Source organism: Electrophorus electricus, chromosome 4 (assembly GCF_041902795.1).
Source record: "Electrophorus electricus isolate QZ-2024a chromosome 4, ASM4190279v1, whole genome shotgun sequence".
Taxonomy (NCBI): Eukaryota; Metazoa; Chordata; class Actinopteri; order Gymnotiformes; family Gymnotidae; genus Electrophorus; species Electrophorus electricus.
The window spans coordinates 13,349,911-13,368,808 of record NC_137500.1 but is presented as its reverse complement, the minus strand read 5'-3'; the positions used below and the strand labels follow the sequence as shown (position 1 = coordinate 13,368,808).

The 18,898-nt window shown below is 47.8% G+C and overlaps 1 protein-coding gene across 8 annotated transcripts; it reads right to left on the bottom strand.

Annotated features, from left to right (window-relative positions):
• Positions 1 to 10,798: 10,798 nt before the first annotated feature.
• On the bottom strand, positions 10,799 to 18,798 carry caprin2 (caprin family member 2). Of its 8 annotated transcripts, XM_081712485.1 has the most exons (21): positions 18,506 to 18,663; positions 17,488 to 17,731; positions 17,310 to 17,372; positions 17,140 to 17,226; positions 16,716 to 17,047; positions 16,537 to 16,619; positions 15,950 to 16,081; positions 15,810 to 15,850; positions 15,279 to 15,536; positions 14,949 to 14,990; positions 14,727 to 14,855; positions 14,125 to 14,203; positions 13,943 to 13,992; positions 13,716 to 13,829; positions 13,475 to 13,564; positions 13,244 to 13,369; positions 12,944 to 13,115; positions 12,586 to 12,774; positions 12,242 to 12,339; positions 12,072 to 12,141; positions 10,799 to 11,969 (listed from the first exon to the last, which is right to left on the bottom strand). In XM_081712485.1, the coding sequence occupies exons 2-21, from the start codon at positions 17,716 to 17,718 to the stop codon at positions 11,422 to 11,424; spliced, it is 2,934 nt and encodes a 977-aa protein (XP_081568611.1). In that variant the 5' UTR covers positions 17,719 to 17,731; positions 18,506 to 18,663; the 3' UTR covers positions 10,799 to 11,421. The 8 variants fall into 8 exon arrangements, with proteins under 8 accessions (XP_081568611.1, XP_081568608.1, XP_081568607.1 ...); XM_081712482.1 differs by lacking the exon at positions 18,506 to 18,663 and adding an exon at positions 18,670 to 18,798 and having other exon boundaries at positions 15,810 to 16,081; XM_081712481.1 differs by having other exon boundaries at positions 15,810 to 16,081.
• Between the last annotated feature and the right edge of the window lie 100 nt (positions 18,799 to 18,898).

The following is an 18,898-nucleotide window of genomic DNA, read 5'->3' as shown; positions in this document are numbered from 1 at the left end:
TTCTGGGCTTTGTATGCTTAAGGTTCAGGTCATGTTTGCACAGTTTTGTACTTTATTCTCATGTGACATTTTTAATTTGGTCAATGGCACCTGTACACACACATGTACACAATATAAGGTTTTTCTTAAAGCATACACACACACACACACACACACACACACACACACACCCTCAATTGCACAGTCAATCTGTCCTGCTACATGAAAACCTCAGTCATGATTGTGTAGGAAGAAGATGTGTGATCCCGTCTTGATTGGCGTTCATAGTATTATAGATATGGTGTCCACTGTAGTGTAGATATGGTATACTGTATTGTAGTTATGGTATGCAGCTGTAGAGACAGTTGTCCTTCACAGGCTACATCTCTGGTTTTTCCTACAATTACCACACATTCAAAGCCCATCCATCACAATACTTTGCAGTTCTTCTGCCCTAACACGTTTGAACACACTCAAACACCTTGAGCATTACTGGTGGTGTCCAAAAGTAGTTGGAAATCAAGTTTCCTGCTTTCATACTGCTCGCAGTTGTGTGTGAAATTCAAATCAGCCTTCGCTTCACACACACTTTAAATCATATTTACAGGCAGGAAAGCAGTAGAAGACCACGCTGAACCTCACAAGGTATCACACATCTTCTCTGTCTGGTGATTTAGTGGGGAGCTGTCTGTGAACGGCAGGGGTCCCTTCGGTAACCACACAAAGAAACACGTTCACACCCGCTCCAGCGGCTATTTGGGAACATGCAAAACATAAGGTGCAGAGAACATGGAGGACCCTGTACCAATATCAATATCAATATCAATATGTATTCAATATCAGAGTCAGAAGTGTAAACACTGATCTCACTAAAATGAAGTGTCAGTAAATCCATCCTATATAACATAACACAGAGTAGCTGACCAATCAGTTAGCACAATAAACGAATCAACTGTTGTGCGTCCACAATGTCATCTTCACTCACAGGAGTGATGAATTGTCTAAAATGTACACACACACAAAAAAAACCATGCAAACATGCAAACATATAAATTAATAATCTACACAGACACGCTCAAACACTCATCCACGTCCCCATTCCCAGTCGTCTCTCTCTCTAATCTACTCCAATGGAATGCCCAATCCCACAGCAGGGAAACATTGGTCACAACATGTAAACTTACAGGGCAAACACTTTTAGATACTTGCACGTTTTAGACACGTATGTGTTAACCGTTGCTGTGGCCATTATGGGTAAAAGTCCATTTATAAATACGGGCTCCCTCTGCTGGGCTAGGAAGCTCAATCATGCTCATTAGGCCTGAGTGTGTCGGGCCACTGTACAGCCACTCGCTACTGGTCACAGCCGGCCCAAACCAACCCCTGAATGTACACAAAGGGGACGGAGAACAAAAAACATTCAGGCCAGAGACCTCAAAGGGCATTTTTTGTTCAGTGCAGTGAAAGAATAACAATAAAGGAGAAGCATGCGATTTCAGCAGCATGTCTGCGACCTCCTCAGCCACGCGGGAGGGGCAACGTGCTGAGACAGGTGAGTAATCAGCACAAAATCAGTCTCTGGGGAGGAGTTTTTCAGATCCGGGCTGTGAAAGGCAAGAGACGTAGAGAGACAAAGAGAGAGAGAGCGATACCGCACTTGAGTGACCCACCATTATCAGGCCACTGAAAGCTCTGGTAAGGGCGTCTCTGAAAGCAGAGGTGCAAATCAACGGCCGCAATTTCTCTTATGAACTTTCTGTGACCTCACTACTGCTGAAGAGGCTGTAATAATCATCCAGCATGAGCAGGCTTAACACACGGCACACCCACAGTGCCCGAGGGCACGAGGTTGATGGTGATCTGCCCGCGCAGTCAACCAGGGGTTTATTAACAGGCCGACCCCTAGGACGACCCCTAGGCTGACCTCCAGGCTGTTCTCCGAGTCGACCCCCTGGAATCGATGTCGCCCTGCACAGTGTGGGAGGGCGCCAAGCCAACATGCTCCGGCTGCCCTCGGAGCACGCAGTGCAGACACGTGTGGCACCAGAGGCCAGCGCCAACCTTGCTCGTCGCTCGGCCCGCGCGGACGTGCTCGAGTCCAAAAACAAATTCACTTTTGTAACGTTCACAGCATGTACACCCATTTTCTACTCTCTCTCACACATCCATCACATTCGCACACATGGACAAAGAGAGGCTTGTGACTCATGTCTTTATTGATTTAGTGTACTGTTAGACGCATTGTATGACAGTCAAAACACAGCTTTTCCCAAGAACCAGACTTACCTGTTTATCGCAGTCGAGAGCAAAACAGCGACCAGTTCCACCGTAGCTCAGCAGAGAGCACACTCCACTGCGTTTAAAGGAGAGGTGATCGTTATCTTCGGATGGGAACGTGACCCAAACTGCCATTAACCAGGACATGCAATAGCATCATAAGCTGATGGACATCCTCAGTTTGACAAAAATTCCACACGTTTCTGTGATTTATATTTATATTTGGAATTAAATGACGGATAAAAACACGTCTGCTTACAGCTCTGACTGGGAAAGCAGGACTGATGGCACGTCCCACAGTGCCCTGCTCTGCACGGGAGCTGAGCCATGATGGGTCATGAGGAGACAGGTTGTGCTATTGAGTCAATTTTATTACAGCGCACCAAGCTACCAATCTAAGGTTCAGCCATGCAGAAACTACTCATGCACAGAAGCCATAAACATGACGAACATTCCTAAAGCCCTTCCGATTCCCTGCACCAGCCCACCACGGGCGCAAACTCCGATTCCCAGAAGTCTACTCGGGCCTTTGGGTCCAAAAGCTAGGGGTTTTTTTAGGTGGCTCTGGGTTCTTGATCTTTAGAGGCTGATTAAATTGCAGTAGTGTAGTGCTCGTTCAATCCACGCACCATTGTCGCTGCACACAAAACTGGTGTTGGAAGTGTATACCTGAAATGAGGTGTCTTCACAGGACTGAAATTCCAGTGAAAAAAACAAAAGCCATCCCCCACTCCCCCGATAACTACTGTTACATGCAAACATGCCAGCTTTATCTAGACAGCATCACTGGCACAAGCACTTCTTGTAAAAGACCCTGAGTCTTTTACTAAACACTAAAAGATGAGCTACTTAGAGATGTGGGCTGGTTTTGTGTGTGTGTGTGTGTGTTCCATAGAACAGTTCTGGATCATCAACACATGATAAACTTTTCTCCTTAGAATCAGCCTGGTCCAAAGTTCTGAAACACATTTGCTAGGCCTTTCAGACACACTCACACACCCTCTGATGGCTTTGACGCACTTAGTCAACATTATGTCAGTCATGTGACATTACAATACACAGGTCTGTAATCTAACTGTAATGTATGAAGAATGTCTGGCTCTCAGGCAACACCCAGCGCAAAGTAGTGTGTGCGCTACACTGTTATGTTGCTTACACTGGGGGCAACAATTATTTCCTCTTAAATCAATCAAACGTAGTAACTCAAAAGCGCTACTACTTTTTGAAAAGTAGTTCAGAAATGTCCAGTGGACGTGGAAGGTGCAGTCCTACTTGACAGTACGCAAGAAGGTGAGAGAGTTTGAGAAAGAGAGAGAAAACATGTTATGGTGTAAAATCCATGGGCTCACACCTCCTCACAGGCCATTTCTCGCTGTGGAGTGCCTTTACTGGCACAAGTGAATAAATGTGTTGTAGAGAACCAAATCACCAAGCAGCAGAACAAGGGAGACAAAGAAGGCAGAGAGAGGGATGAAGTGCTCAGCACAACAGTACTGGTGCGACGTTAATTCCCAAAGTGCTCAGCGCAACAGTACTGGTGCGACGTTAATTCCCAAAGTGCTCAGCGCAACAGTACTGGTGCGACGTTAATTCCCAAAGTGCTCAGCCCAACAGTACTGGTGCGACGTTAATTCCCAAAGTGCTCAACGCAACAGTACTGGTGCGACGTTAATTCCCAAAGTGCTCAACGCAACAGTACTGGTGCGACGTTAATTCCCAAAGTGCTCAGCGCAACAGTACTGGTGCGACGTTAATTCCCAAAGTGCTCAGCGCAACAGTACTGGTGCGACGTTAATTCCCAAAGTGCTCAGCGCAACAGTACTGGTGCGACGTTAATTCCCAAAGTGCTCAACGCAACAGTACTGGTGCGACGTTAATTCCCAAAGTGCTCAGCGCAACAGTACTGGTGCGACGTTAATTCCCAAAGTGCTCAGCGCAACAGTACTGGTGCGACGTTAATTCCCAAAGTGCTCAGCGCAACAGTACTGGTGCGACGTTAATTCCCAAAGTGCTCAGCGCAACAGTACTGGTGCGACGTTAATTCCCAAAGTGCTCAACGCAACAGTACTGGTGCGACGTTAATTCCCAAAGTGCTCAGCGCAACAGTACTGGTGCGACGTTAATTCCCAAAGTGCTCAGCGCAACAGTACTGGTGCGACGTTAATTCCCAAAGTGCTCAGCGCAACAGTACTGGTGCGACGTTAATTCCCAAAGTGCTCAACGCAACAGTACTGGTGCGACGTTAATTCCCAAAGTGCTCAACGCAACAGTACTGGTGCGACGTTAATTCCCAAAGTGCTCAGCGCAACAGTACTGGTGCGACGTTAATTCCCAAAGTGCTCAGCGCAACAGTACTGGTGCGACGTTAATTCCCAAAGTGCTCAACGCAACAGTACTGGTGCGACGTTAATTCCCAAAGTGCTCAGCGCAACAGTACTGGTGCGACGTTAATTCCCAAAGTGCTCAGCGCAACAGTACTGGTGCGACGTTAATTCCCAAAGTGCTCAACGCAACAGTACTGGTGCGACGTTAATTCCCAAAGTGCTCAGCGCAACAGTACTGGTGCGACGTTAATTCCCAAAGTGCTCAGCGCAACAGTACTGGTGCGACGTTAATTCCCAAAGTGCTCAGCGCATCAGTACTGGTGCGACGTTAATTCCCAAAGTGCTCAACGCAACAGTACTGGTGCGACGTTAATTCCCAAAGTGCTCAACACAACAGTACTGGTGCGACGTTAATTCCCAAAGTGCACAACACAACAGTACTGGTGCGACGTTAATTCCCAGCTGCTCTGCTCCATTTTCCAAAGTATTATTTTCCAAAATGCTACTTCTGAAGTATAATCAACTCCAAAATTATACTCCAAAAATAATAAGATAAAAATCTTTTTATTAAAATAAAAATATTAAAATCTTTTTGAGGAAGATTAAAACCTTCCTCAAAAACATAAAAGGTCACATTTATCATTAATCATAGAAATTATTTCTAAAAGACTGTTGTTTTATTTTAAGAGTACTGCACTTCTTTCAAAAACATATGGAGCAAAATTATTGGCACTAAAATTTTTTTTTTAAATAAGACCATAAAAAATGGATCTTGGCAGGCACGTGGGGGGTGATGGGAATTTTTCTTTTTCTTGCTTCTAGTCTCCAGGAACTGTTGTCTGTAGCCTGTATGAGAACGCATACCTGCAAAATCCCTCCTCCACCAACACGGGTGAAACCAAACTCAGATGAAGAAGAGGAAGCATGAACACACTGCCTCCACACATAGTGAGGAGGACGATAAGAGAAGCAAAGAGGAACCCAAAGATCCCTTCCAGAAGGTCGGAAGGGATTTCCAACTTTCAAAATCAACAAGTCGATGCCAGTTGCATGACCAGATGCTTTTCAGAAGAACTCCACAAAAGAAGCCTTTCTTGAGAGCAAACCACAGCACGCAATGCCCGAATGCTCTCATAAAATGTCATTGAAACTGTAAACGGAATTGTGTGTTGCGGTCAGTCGAGAAAAAAAACTGAACATATCGGTCTTGCACACTGTCTGCATAGAAAGAGAAGCACCCGATACCCTGTCAGATACTGATGCTTTGGGCCTGTTTTGCTAATAGTGCTCCAGAGCCTCGTGAAAAAGGCTTGGTTTCAGTAAAATAATGACCCCAAACATACATCAAAACCCACACAGAAATGAAGACAGGTACACGAAATCAAAGTTTTGCAATGACTCTCACATGCTCTACATTTGAACCCTAGTGAAAGCCTGACACAAGGGTCAGCCTGGATGGAGAATGTGTGTTAAACTGCGTTAAAGTGTTTGAGCACATTGACCTGTGGCCATGCATGGCTTAGTGCTGGTATTCTCGCCAGGGGGCAACTTCACCAAATATTTATTCGGGGGCGGCGGGGTGCTAACATTTTTTTAAACCAGCTTTGTTTATTGTATTACTAAAGTCACTGTATCTACTGTAGATTTGATTCTGAGGTCCCAACAAAAAATACATTGATGGAGGATGCTGTGAAAAGCCAAGCTGTCCAGCATACACACCCATGTGGAAACATTTACAGGCTTCTCCAGCCTGCTGCTTAAACCTCACTTGGCCATTCCACTACCACCACACATCTACTAACTATGTAGGTCTCCAGTCGCCCATAATCCCCCACTGCAACTCCCACACTTTAGGGTGCAGCCAGACAGAAAAGAAGTTCAGACTGCAGCTGGTAATTGATTTGGACTCTGTTCTTTTGCTGTGCAGTTCAGGTCTTATGTATGTTGTTTTATGGTCCTCATAGTGGACATGATCATATTTTCAGCCTGTTTATACTGTACAGATTTGACAGTAGACATCATTAATAAAGGATCTCTCGAGACTAATTTCTCGCCATTTTCAAAAGTTTACACTGATATAGAAAATAAAAAGGATAACACTGGCTAATTTTTTTTTTAAAAACCACTCAGAGGACCATATAATCAGCATAGCAAGTCAACCCAAGAATGCAATACATCTCACGGTTCAGTTGACTACAATAGCTCTACTGTTCCTTTGGCTACAAGTGAATTACAGGTCCCAGTAAGCAGACAGCTTCCTGCATGTTGGAGCACAAGCGCAAACTATCTTAGAGAGTTTAAACCAACACCAGCCTGCAGGAGTGCTGTGCTGCCGTGGAGGTCTAGTGATGGGGGTGGGAGTGTGAAGAAAAACACAGGCCAGATTTAAAGCGGTGTTTAAAGCCGCTGGTCTAAAGAGGGGACTGAGGGAGACGCCAGGTTCAAACCACACACCTGGAGCGTTTGTGGATGTAAACACAGAGGCCTAAACAGCGCTACTTCTGTTCCAAATGTCAGAATTCCATCACCCTTATGCGAAAAGACATACTTGGCACACAGGGTCTCAACACAATGACTTGGTGTTGAAAAAATTAGGTGTTCTGTATGCATACCTCATCTAATTATTGCAAAAGTGTGATCAGCAGCTATACAAATATAATGTCTGATTCTTACAGCATTTTCCCATAGTGCCTTATACCTTATTTCCTGGACTTTGAACTCAACCCTTGGTCCGTCTCTCTAAACGCAAAAAGACCCCAGCAACAAACATCCTGACGTGCCACCGACTGTGGCATTGAAGCAGTAAAGGAATTTTGTACAAGAACCCTAAATAACTGTTGCATCTTCAGTTGGTGAATTGGTTAGCTAGCTGGCCGGCTTGCTGGGTGGTTGGTTGTTCTGTTGCTTGGCTGAGTGACTGGAGGTTTGTTTGTTCAGCTGATTGGTTGCTTGACTGTTCTGTTTTTTTGGTTGATTGGTTTTTGCTTTTTGATTGGTTGTTCTACTGTTTGGTAGATTTGTTGGTCAGTCAAACGGTTGTCTGCTTGTTTAGAGGAGGTCGACTGACCACAAATTCCAGTTTAGGGTGGAGGGCAGTACGTGTGAGATCAAAGCTAATACTTAGTAGATGCAATGAAACAAGATGCTAAAAATAGCATGCACAATTTTCTGTGAGCAGGTAAATAATGCAAATTATCTGAAATGATTTCGATTTAGTTCACTCTGGCAAAAGTCCTTGCCAGAGATGTTTTGAAGTAAATGAGGCTTTTAAGTGAACAAACCAATGTTTTGTTTATCCATCCAGATTACAGTCACAGTCTTTCAAACACCATGGGATAAGGTCAGTTGGGATGGAAAATAACCTCACAATTAAAGCAAGATTATTCCCAGAATACATGTCAGGAAGCAACAAGCCCCAGTGGCACTGCACACGTCAACAGAGTAGCCAAACGCAGCGCGAAAGTACAAGTTCAGTCATTAATGCCTGCTCTTGTACACGGGAAAGTGTCGCACAGAGTGATTATTGATTGTGCGGTTTGGATCTGAAGCACCCACACTTGAATGCAAAAAGTTTTCACCACTTTGATTCGTGGCAGCTGGTTTCACTGACCCAGCAAGTATCACCAAAGTGCCAAGTCAAGAGTCTGTTCAAAACAAATGGTATCTGTCTCTCCGTGAGACACCCAAGTAGCAAAAAAAGTGAGGAACATGCAGTACCACTCTGCAGAGAACATCTTGTCCAAAATGGCTGTGTTTATTTTTTATGTCTAGAGATAATGTACTTGTGCCATTTTTCCATTTGGAATTTGCTGACTAATGATTGTCATATTGAAACAGCCTCGTCAGCACCAGCCAGAGGTCTCCTCTGCCCCACCAGCCACTCTCTGTCCCTTCAGCTCACTACAGCACGGGCAGAGACAGGACATTGAACGTCTAATAACGTTTATATTTAGAACACTGGCAAAGAACTGGTGCAGCAGACATCTCGGAGAGTCAGACTATGTATGCCTGTGATGCACGTACACATTATACCAGGCTGATGATGAAAGTCTTAAATATATTTGATCACACTAGCATTGGATACCATCTCGCTACCATCAGATATCATTGCTGCACTCAACTGTCTCCTAACCCCAGGAAACTGCAAATGTAAATGACTCAAGGAGAAGTGGTTTTATTTGAATTAGGTGGATTAATTTAAAGTAAAAAGCAGCTACCAAAAAGTGCTTGGTTTTTTTCTGGTTTTTTAAAAAGCAAAAATGACAAATCCTCCAAAACTTGTAAACTTACAAAGTAGAAGGTAGAACCCTGTTACCTTCTACATCTGATTCAAATGCAAGTTTATTTAGGGTGTTCAAAATTATCAAGCATTCCATTAATACTTTACTGGGAGGTTTCACCCAGGTAGATGTCTAGCTGTACTTCAGGTAAAAATGATCTGTTAGCTCTGCCAAATGGGTTCACGTCATAATTGCTTTGGCTCAATTACACTTCCTCAGAAAGTAAGTATTACCAAACATAGAATGTTACTGTGGCTGAATTTACAAAAAGGGAAGTGCAACTATAATTTTTATTTGCAGTAACACTTTGCTAGGAAAAACAAATGAACACTTGCAAATCCATTTATTTACTTATTTGATTTATGGAGTTTAGGCTGTGGTCCAACATATTAAATCCAAAGACCAACAAAAGCACAACCACACCTCTTCATGTACTCATTGTGCAAATGAATGCCACCCAGGTGATTCCCAAAAACGCTGGACATGTTTTCTAGTGAACTGTGTACAACAAGGCCAGTATTTTTGAAGGGAATGTTTCCCTTCCCCTGATCCAACACAAACAGAATTACACCCGCTTGCTGCTCCAGAACTACACAGTCAGACGCACATTTTTGAGACTACAACTGACAAGAACCCATACTATTGGCATTAGAATAAAGATGAGCTCTGTTGAGCATCATTTGACTCAATAGTTACCATTAGGCTATTTTTAGTCAGAACATGTAGATCTCCCACTACCCTTACACAAAACTAGAATCATTAGATTAATGAACAAATTTTTAAACTGATTTAATCCCATCTGATTGGTGAGTACTGTGAGACTCTTACAGTACACTCTGCACTGCAAACTAAGCCCGACACAGGCAGAGGTTTACAATCACAGACAAGCCGCTGTATGTTGTCACGAGATCATGGACATTACTTCTGAAATAAACAAAGATTCTTTTGACGTTAAAGCATACAACCAAAACGAATCTTTGCCGATGTCTCTCCAATCAGCTGAGGGTCGCAGCACATCCGTCCTGCGGCTGCACATGCATTTAAGGTTCCTCAAGTGTCGGAAGAGCCACCTACCACAGGGGAGGTTGGACGACAGATATGATGCTAGTGGTTTTGGGAACAGGTGTCCATTTGGCCAGACCTTTTGTACTTTGATAGCGAAGCCACACAAACCAACCGCCACAGAACGCCTGGGCACATGACAGGAAAGCACCCCAGTTCATGGCTCCAGAGTGAATACGTTAACAGGTGTGCCAAAAAAAAAAAAAGAAAAAAAAAGAAAGCACAATGGATCTGCAACAAGTTCTCAAGGAATCTCCCAGTCCTTGGGACTAATGGGACAAACCACTCATTTCTCATAGTGGCTTCCTCCTGTTGTGAGTGTTATATCACCTTTGGGCAGATGAACATTGATTAAATGTCAAGAAAGTCTGTAAACGACTACAGCCGCACTGCTTTGCCAGCTGGACATCCAGCAGCAAAGTCCAACTACAATCATTCAGAGTTTGTGTGCATTCTGGAGAGTCACAATGAACGACAAGAAACCCAAGAGGAACACTTGGCTTAATAGAAATGTTTGAGGGTGTTGCCATCTGCTGGAATTATACTGAAGTGTCTCACTTCTAGAACAAAGATTTGGCAGGGGTTTTTTTTTGTTGTTGTTTTTTTTTATTAAAAACTTTAGTTCAAACTTCAAACCAGTAATTCAAACTTCCAAGATGTCTTTGCTGACAAACAAAAACTCCCACAACCCATCACAGTGCAGCATGTAGTTCCAACAGAAACCAACTCACAGATGGGGCAAAAAGATAAAAAATAAATAAAAAACCCACACCTGAGGCATTTGCACAATCATGTGTTGTTAAAGCTGTGCACTTAAATGCCTGTGAAAAGAAAAGCTTGGTCCCAGGGGCTACAAAAGACACTACACAGGGAAACTGCACATTATCTTTTATTCAGGCACAGGGAGGAGCCAGAGAGATGCGTTTGCCCTACTAGCAACGACGATAGTCCTCAGCACCCATCCAAACACCCACATGCACACATTGTCCCCTTTTTAAAGTGCTTTACATGTCAAATATCAGAGAAATCAATGTTCATTCACATAAGCAAAGTGCTCAGTAAATCCAGACAAAAAGGCACCAGCTGAAGACATGGCTTCACGTGTACGGCTCGGCTCGAGCTTATGTTGTGAATGAGCAGGTGAGCTTAGGGGCTCAAGTCAGAAACCCTTAAACCACTGAACCAACCTCTAACGAACAGCTCTGAATTAATGACCAAACATCCGGCTGACACTCCAAACATAAGTATGTGTTTAGTAAAAACGTGTCACCGTGTGAACAACACCCAGGAGCTCACGTGCGCACAGATACACGCGTCGATAGGCATCTAAACATTAGGGCAAAGACCGACAGGCTAACGGACAGAACTCAGACATGTGGCTGCAGCTGCACCACAGACTGGGAGAATGCAATGAGCGCAATGCGACTGGTGGGCCGACGGACACAAGAATGGCCTCCCGCAGTACGTGCCTATGTGTAGCAGAGCAGTGTACAGGACACTCAGTCCTGGTAGAGCAGGAAGCCCGAGAAGGTGCTGTACTTCCAGCTGCTGCCGTAGATGGCGCCGCGGTGGAGGCGGAGCCACACCTGGTCACCATGGTAGAGCTGCAGCACGGCGTGGTTGCTGGCCGTCTCGTGGTCGGGCGCGCCGTCGTTGGCGTACGCCGACACCATCACCTCGTCGTTGCGCATGAGGTTGACGTAGAGCGGCACGCTGATGGCGAGCTTGAGCATGTGGAAGAAGAAGACGTAGGTCCCCGGGGCGGGGCAGGAGAAGCGGCCCGACGGCATGTCAAAGACGCCACCCAGGTTGCTCTGGAGCAGGTCGAAGGAGACGGGCTGGTCCAGCGTCCCGGGGGCGAAGTTGGCCGTGCGGGCGGCCGAGAAGGCCACGCGCAGCTGCTGCGCCACCGGGTAAACATGCACGAGGGGGGGCGTGCCACCCACGGGCACCTCGGCGGGCGAGGAGAGGGAGTCGCCGTGGCCCGAGTCGGCCAGGTAGGTACCCTCCCTGTCCGGGCTGCTCACCTGAGAGGAGTCGCTCCAGCCTGCGGCAAAAGAAGAGCCTACTCTTAGGAGGATGGGTCCAGGAGGAAAACATTTACACAACATGCAACAGCAAAACCTTATAAAATCAAGCAAGCACGTACCGGTGGAGCTGATCCTCTGGGCCGCTGCGCCCCCCCCGGCACGTTTGTGGCTCAGCTGGTACCCGTTTTCCTAAACATTCGCAACGTTGATGTTTAAACCGCAGCCTGGCAGACGCAGACATTTCTACATGGCGATGACGCAGAGCGAAGGAAAGCAGAGGGAGTTTTACCTGTGAGGGGAAGAGCATGGTTCCAGGCTCCCGGTGGGCATGTGCCATGTAGCTCCCGGCTGGGGCTCGCACGCTCACTCGCTGGGCATCGTAGCACCCTGCCGACACAACGGGGGCGAGGGTTAGCAACAGCAGGGGTGCACGGGTCATTGCGTGTGCCCGCATGTGTGGACGGCGTCTCTGCAAAGGGCCAGGGTGGCCGCGCTCCCGAGAGACCGGGGGCCTCGCGCGGCCACGCCGGCCTTTTGCTGCCAAGCTTCAGCAGGGAAACAGGAAAGGGACGAGGCAGGGAGCATGTGCCCAATAGAAGAGACAGAAGGTCGGGGGGGGAGGAGGAGAAGTACCTCTGGAGGCCCCCGGTGAGCGGTAGGAGTGCGAGAGTCCCCGGCCACCGCGTGCCGTACCTCGGACAGGGCCCCGCGAGTAGTACGGCTGGCCCAGGCGGCCCTGGGAGCGAGGGCCAGTGGACAGAGCGGGTGACGAGTACACCAGACAGCCTGCGCTGGTCTCGCTCTCAGACAGGTAGGCGCTCTCTAGGAGAACGCAGCAGGGAACAAAAGGGTTCAGCATCTACCACAAACACTGAAGGCGGTGGAGACTGCGCATGTGCAAAGGGGTAAGTGTGTGTGTGTGTGTGTGTGTGCTTTTTTGGGTCCTGCGATCAAGATTAAGGCTGCAGTGATGAATTAAGAGACACACTACCCATCTGTATGTCATCTTGGGGCAGGCTGAGTTCAGGTGGGGTCTGAGTGCTAGCAGTGGAGTAGCTAAGTGTGCCAGCTGCACTGTAGCTCAGACACACGGACCTCTGAAAGCCATCTTCATCTGACTTCGTGTCCAAACTCGCAGTCATAGGAGGCTCCCCACTGAACACCTGGCCGGGGAGGGAGGAAGAGGAAAAAAAACAGTCTGGGATTAAACGCGTTTACACGCGCTTGAAGAACGCTTCACATTTGTCGGCCTGAACAGGGCCGTGTGTTGGTGTGCCGCGTTCACACGCACAGAACGTATGCTGTTGAAAGGGGCGGAGCTGGTGGCTGCGAGGGTCCGCCTGCTGGGTGGAGTTGAGAACACCGGTGCCCGCGCCGGCGGAGACGCCACCCCGTTGCAAAGTGCGCGGCTCGCCACCTGCGACACGCACGCCATTAGCAGAACGACACCGGCGGCGCGAATACGCGGCCAGAACAAACCAGAGTGGCAGCTTCACAAGTCTACCTTTTAAGTTGCACACACCTGGTCGGAGCTGTGGTTCTCCAGAGGCACCGAGATCGAGGGCTTCCTGCGATACAGGTGTGGAGAGGGGAAGCCTTCGTCCTGCTTTGCCTACAACCAAACCACAGCAAGCCATCACACTCCCTTCCCACTCGTTTACCCATCCAAACCTGCACCGCGGCCGTACCGGAAATGACCCAGCCCACGGTCCTCTTTAAACAGACTAGCTGAAAAAGGATGGAGGACAGCGCGCTGGACTCACCTTCTGGGTGTCCCCCGCATGCAGCTCGGCGCCCGAGCCGTCCAGGCTCGGTTCTCCGTTAGCCAGGCTGCCTTTGCTGTCTCCGAGGAGCAGGTGACCGTGCAGGGGGGTGGACTAGGGCGAGAAAACGACAGCAGGAGACCAATGACCACGGGGGAAGGACGAACGCAAGATTTCACACACAAACGGTGTCGCCAGGTTTATAGGATCACCGAGCCGTGCCTTACGTGCAGGGTTTGAGGCAGGAGGTCCGAGGGGCTCTTCTGCTCCCTCTGTGCTGTAGGGCAAAGCAGGAGGCCGTCAGGTTTGGCACGTTTGGCCGTCTGAACATCCTGCCGCTTGAAAATCTTGAAAATCTATTATTATTGCAAAATGTGGCTCTTATTTCAAGCAAAGGAAAGAGCTTTACCGAGAGGAGCGGCGCTAGGGGGGAGGAGCCTCCTGCTACAGCCGTTAGAGGGCGAGACCGCTCCATCCAGCAGAGAGTCCTGAAGGAGAACGCACCAACGGTTACTGAGCTCACAGGGGAGAGAGTTAGTTACAGCGTTCAGGCAAATGACAGAACACGCGCACGATGCTTGCTCACGGACTTCTCACCTGGTATTCACACTCATTAAGGGGTCAGGCTTCTCCCTAGGAGATTTCCCAGATGAAGGCTTTTTTTTTTTTTTTTTTGAAGCAAGGGGTTTGGGGCCCAGAGGCTGGTTGTACATTAAAACAGTAAGGCACGTATATTCCCTAAATAACCCCCCCACCACCACAGCCCAAATCCATTTTGCTACTCATTCATCCTTAGGGCCTTCAATTTACTTCATCCTCTCAGTTTCCACAGCAAATCTATACAGTAATGGGACCAAACGTCGTGCGATTATAAGATTCTTATTAGATACGATTACCGCAAAGAGATCCAATTACTTTCTCTCCATGGCGTCGTTAACGGACTTTTTACGGCTCACTTCGTGCGTGAGGGCTTCCTGCATGGAGGCACCAGCAGCTTGGGCTGAGCTCTACCTGCATGAAGGTGAAGGATCCGGATATTTGGTCCAGCAGGTGGTCCAGCTGCTGCCGGCGCAGCACGGGGTCTTGGGCCAGCGACGACGGGGAGTCCAACAGCTCCACGCCGACTAGCGTTTCAGCACCCTGCGGGAACAGCAAAGGTCTGCAGACAGACGCAAGCAAAGCCCACCGGGAAAACGGTCACAGCAAGGTGGGGACAGGCGAGCACCGACTTACGGATTTTGAGTCCTGGCTTCCTTTATCTTTCCTCTGACGTTTCTAATGGGGGGAGGGTTAAGAGTTATGAATTGACAGACTCTAAGATTGTAAAGGTGAGATTTTAGTAGCTCGTACCAAGTTATTACAGTAAGCAGGCTATGCATATTGAGCAGCTCCATTTAAAATTTATGGCGAAAACGCCATCGTCAACCAGTTGTTACAATGCCCTTGTAATATACAGTTTTAAGTGTGTTAAGATGTAAAAGCACAACAGAGTCATTTCATTCAAGCACTTAGGTCTTCAGTTAACAGCAGAGGCTCATGCGTGCAGCCGCAGGAGAGGGTCACCTGTTTGGGCTCAGCACCAGGCCTCTTCACAGCCAGTGGGGTTTTGGGTATAAACCCGGCAGCCCCTTTCCAAGGCTTATGGACACCAGACTGGGAGGATGCTGAAGTCTCAGTAACCTCCATATCCCAAGAGTCTGGTGGTTCGCGTTCCTTCAGCGCTAAAAACTCTGCCTTCCAGTTTACTGGTGGCAAGTCATCGTTTTCTTCTTGACCGTGCCCAGTGAGGTCCGCCTCAGGTGGGTAGCGTCTGTTTAGAAACTGGCATCATTCAAAAGTTACTGACCCGCTTGATTTCAAAGTTGCTTGTTGCTGAAACACTGCATTTTTTTAGCAAGTCTCCTCATTAGCTTCTACGCTCAGTGCTAAATTTCCCAATGAACTGGAAAAAGAATCTTACAGTCCAAACCGATGCTACATTCACTACTGTTAGCACTGGGTTGTAGCAGCAATAGAGAAGACCAGCTTCAGTTTACAAAAAGAAGAGAAAACCTGAGGCCCACAATGGAGCGTTTAACTTTCCGCAGTTCCTACCTTTTGTGAAGGCACTTCTTTCGGCTTCAAGCTGACCAGTGCTGAAAGGGAAGAACGCGTCACACAAGCCGCAGCAAGTCCGCATACCTCTGGACCGCTGTACGTCGGCCGCAACGGTTCGCCGGCGTAAAAAGCCTCACCGGAAAGGCTGCGGGGCACGGGTGAAGCGACCGCCTCGTCACCTCCACGCTTCGGGTCTGCCTGGGGCGTCGGGATGCGGTCAAAGAAGCCACAATCAACCAGTCTCAGCAACCTCTCCTTCAGGCGCTTGTCTGGTGGGGGGGGGACGTGGATGCTTTTGTTCCAACCAACTAAAGCACCATCACTTAAAGTACAAGCAGCAACTAGAGGGGATGCTTAGCACATGGCTACAGCTTAAGGTGGGGGAGCCCGAAACAACTACTGAAACCTGTCATAACTTGGTATGAACATTTACAAAACACTCTGGATAATCATTGTTTAAGAGATGGGAACCATGAGTTAGCATTTAACATGATCACTGGGGCACATCAAAGGCATTTAACAAAACTAATTCTTCCTCTGCCAATTCTAACAAATACCAACAAAAAAATAATAAAAAGGGAGTTGACTTGGACATGTAAAGATATGCAATATGAGCAGAAGGCCATACCTACCACAAAACCACGATTATTTACAGAGAATAGTAAAGAACTGACCACAAATGTCTGATTCCACAAGAGCCTCTAGAAGTCCACTTAACACTTACATGTTGAGCCTGCAACTGGTTCATCTTTCCCTTCCAGCAGGTCTAGATAAACAAAAGAGGCCTGTTCCATCTGAGCCTCTAAACTAGGAGATAGACAGCCAGGCATAAGATATGGAAGGAATCTCAGAGTTGGATGATGTCTTATAAAAGCCACAATGACTGGGCAGGGTCCTGCTTACTCAGGTAGGGTAAATTCCTGGTCAGTAATTTGGTAACTGCTCACTTGTACTAATCCGTACTGCCACAGACCCCGAAGCGACCCGACCACCAACCTCATGCTCTCATCCCTCACGCAACCTAGCAGCGAAGCCAAGTCCAGCAGATTCTCCACTTCCTCGGTGGACAGGAAGCGGGTGTGTTCACGGGCATCGCAGAAGTGCCTCCGGACGTCGTCCCTCTGGAGGCTGCGGAGGACATACTGCACCTGGAGAACGGTGCTCAGGCGCCTCTGCTCCTCCACCACCCTCAGCGTCTGCTCGCGCCTCGCTGCCGCCTTCTGAGCCCTCAGCAGCTGCAGACGCCCAAACAGGGGTTTGCTACGAACGTCAAACCGGAAAGAGCCGGTTCAACGCAAGCAGTAGGTTACACGGGAACTGTACTTACATCTTGAGTGAGGGCACACAGGGTCTTCTGCAGGTCTTTGGCAAACTTCAGGTTGTGGACCACTTCATCATACCTCGCCACTGCATCCTGACAGACACACAGCCGTGTTATTGCCACACGAGCCACAATGTGATCACGGGGGGGGGGGGGGCGTCGTAGATGGGGATTACCATTTGATCTTGGTTCAGCGGGTCACCATTCTGTATGCGTTGTTTGTAGCCTTCCAGTTTCAGCTGAAAATTGTAAAGCATAAAGGGCGTTTAGGCTACTGGACACAGGCAAGCTCACGGAAAAACGCGCAAATCCATTAAGCAGTTCAGGACCAAAGCCGCACGCAGATCAGCGCACCTTCTTTTTCTCAATGTTGCGGATCTTGTGTCTGAGACAGATGAGTCCGTCCTCGATGTAGGTGTCGTAACCATGGTAAGTGGCAGCTGAGGGGTTGAGGGCAAACTGGAGGCCCGTGAAATCGTTAAGAGAGTCCGACTTTGGGCTTCCGTCTCGCTCGGCATCCCTTCCCTTGAGCAGCTCTGGAGGAGTCGTCACGTCCGAGGTCTGAGACAGTGGCAGCTGAACCATGGTCTGGATCTTTCTAGAGCAGAGGAAGAGACACGACGGGGACATGAAGGTCATGCACCCTTTCACATTTGGGGCAAGAATGCAGACACTAGGCACATGTGAGAGGTTTAATTACTTTGCCTGAAACTGATCAACAAATGGCATGAACGTAAAGTAAAATATATCTTACTAAGCAGTGGGTGGAGTGTGACAGACCCATCTCATTCACAAGCCTGCCTCGTGCCGATACAGCAGAGCGAGCTAACCGAACCATTTTACTCGGGCGATTAATACGGGCTGATGTCAACATGATGCACACCGCAATTAAACATCGCCAGCTCAGTAGCGCAAGCCAAAAGTCTGGACTTTTGCCAAAGTCACAGTGACGGTGCATTTAGTGACAAATGCCAAAAAAAAAAAAAAAAAAAGGGGGGGGGGGGTCGTCGTCTAGGTCGAGTACAAATAAAATGCAGACTAGCGCGTCAGTTACTTCATGCAATCATTTCTCCCAGTTGACTGACTTCAGATGATCATTTCGTGCCCAAAGAAACATTATCCTACAACTCAGGATAGATTAACGACAGACAACTTCCAGCGACCCTGACTAAGCAATTTCGTGCCATTCCCACGCTCCCTCACCATCCCCATCAAACTGTACCTGCACGCTGCGAACCAGCAGTGGCAACACCCGAATTCAGGGATCGATAGTCACATTTATATTACTTATGCTAAAGCATACGTTTCTAAGACGCAATACAATCGCAAGAAACAGATGACGGTCGAAAACTGCACATAATCACTCACTGACCTCAGGCGTCTTTTTCGGTGTGAACGCAGCACTTTGGGTCGCTGTGTAAGACTAGAGGTCACTCATCCACAGCGAGGAAAAAAGAACGAAACCGCCCTGGGTTGCCCGGTAAAGAACAGAGACGACAGTTGCTTAGGAGAGGCCAAATTTCGGCTACTTCTCACCTTTTTATGCTCTCCCATCAAGGCACAGCCGGCAGCTGGGGGAGCAATCATGACGTCATGACGTTGGTCCAAGCGAGCACCGATTCCCGCAGAAAGGCGTTTATGTAAGCAAAAGCTGTTCGTTTAAAACGATTGACAAAATCCCCATATGCAATACTGTCTGATTCTATACATGTGAAACATAATTTAGCTGAAGCATGTCCCCTAATAGATGGTGCACAAAACTGCA

Bases quoted from the DNA above. Each gene is read 5' to 3' on its own strand.
- caprin2 (XM_081712482.1), bottom strand. From the start codon at position 17,718: ATGGTTCAGCTGCCACTGTCTCAGACCTCGGACGTGACGACTCCTCCA. The intron at 17,227-17,309 runs GTAATCCCCATC...TGTGTCTGTCAG, and splicing joins CGCTGAACCAAGATCAAATG to GATGCAGTGGCGAGGTATGA. The intron at 11,970-12,071 runs GTACGTGCTTGC...CTTTTGCCGCAG, and splicing joins CCAGAGGATCAGCTCCACCG to GCTGGAGCGACTCCTCTCAG.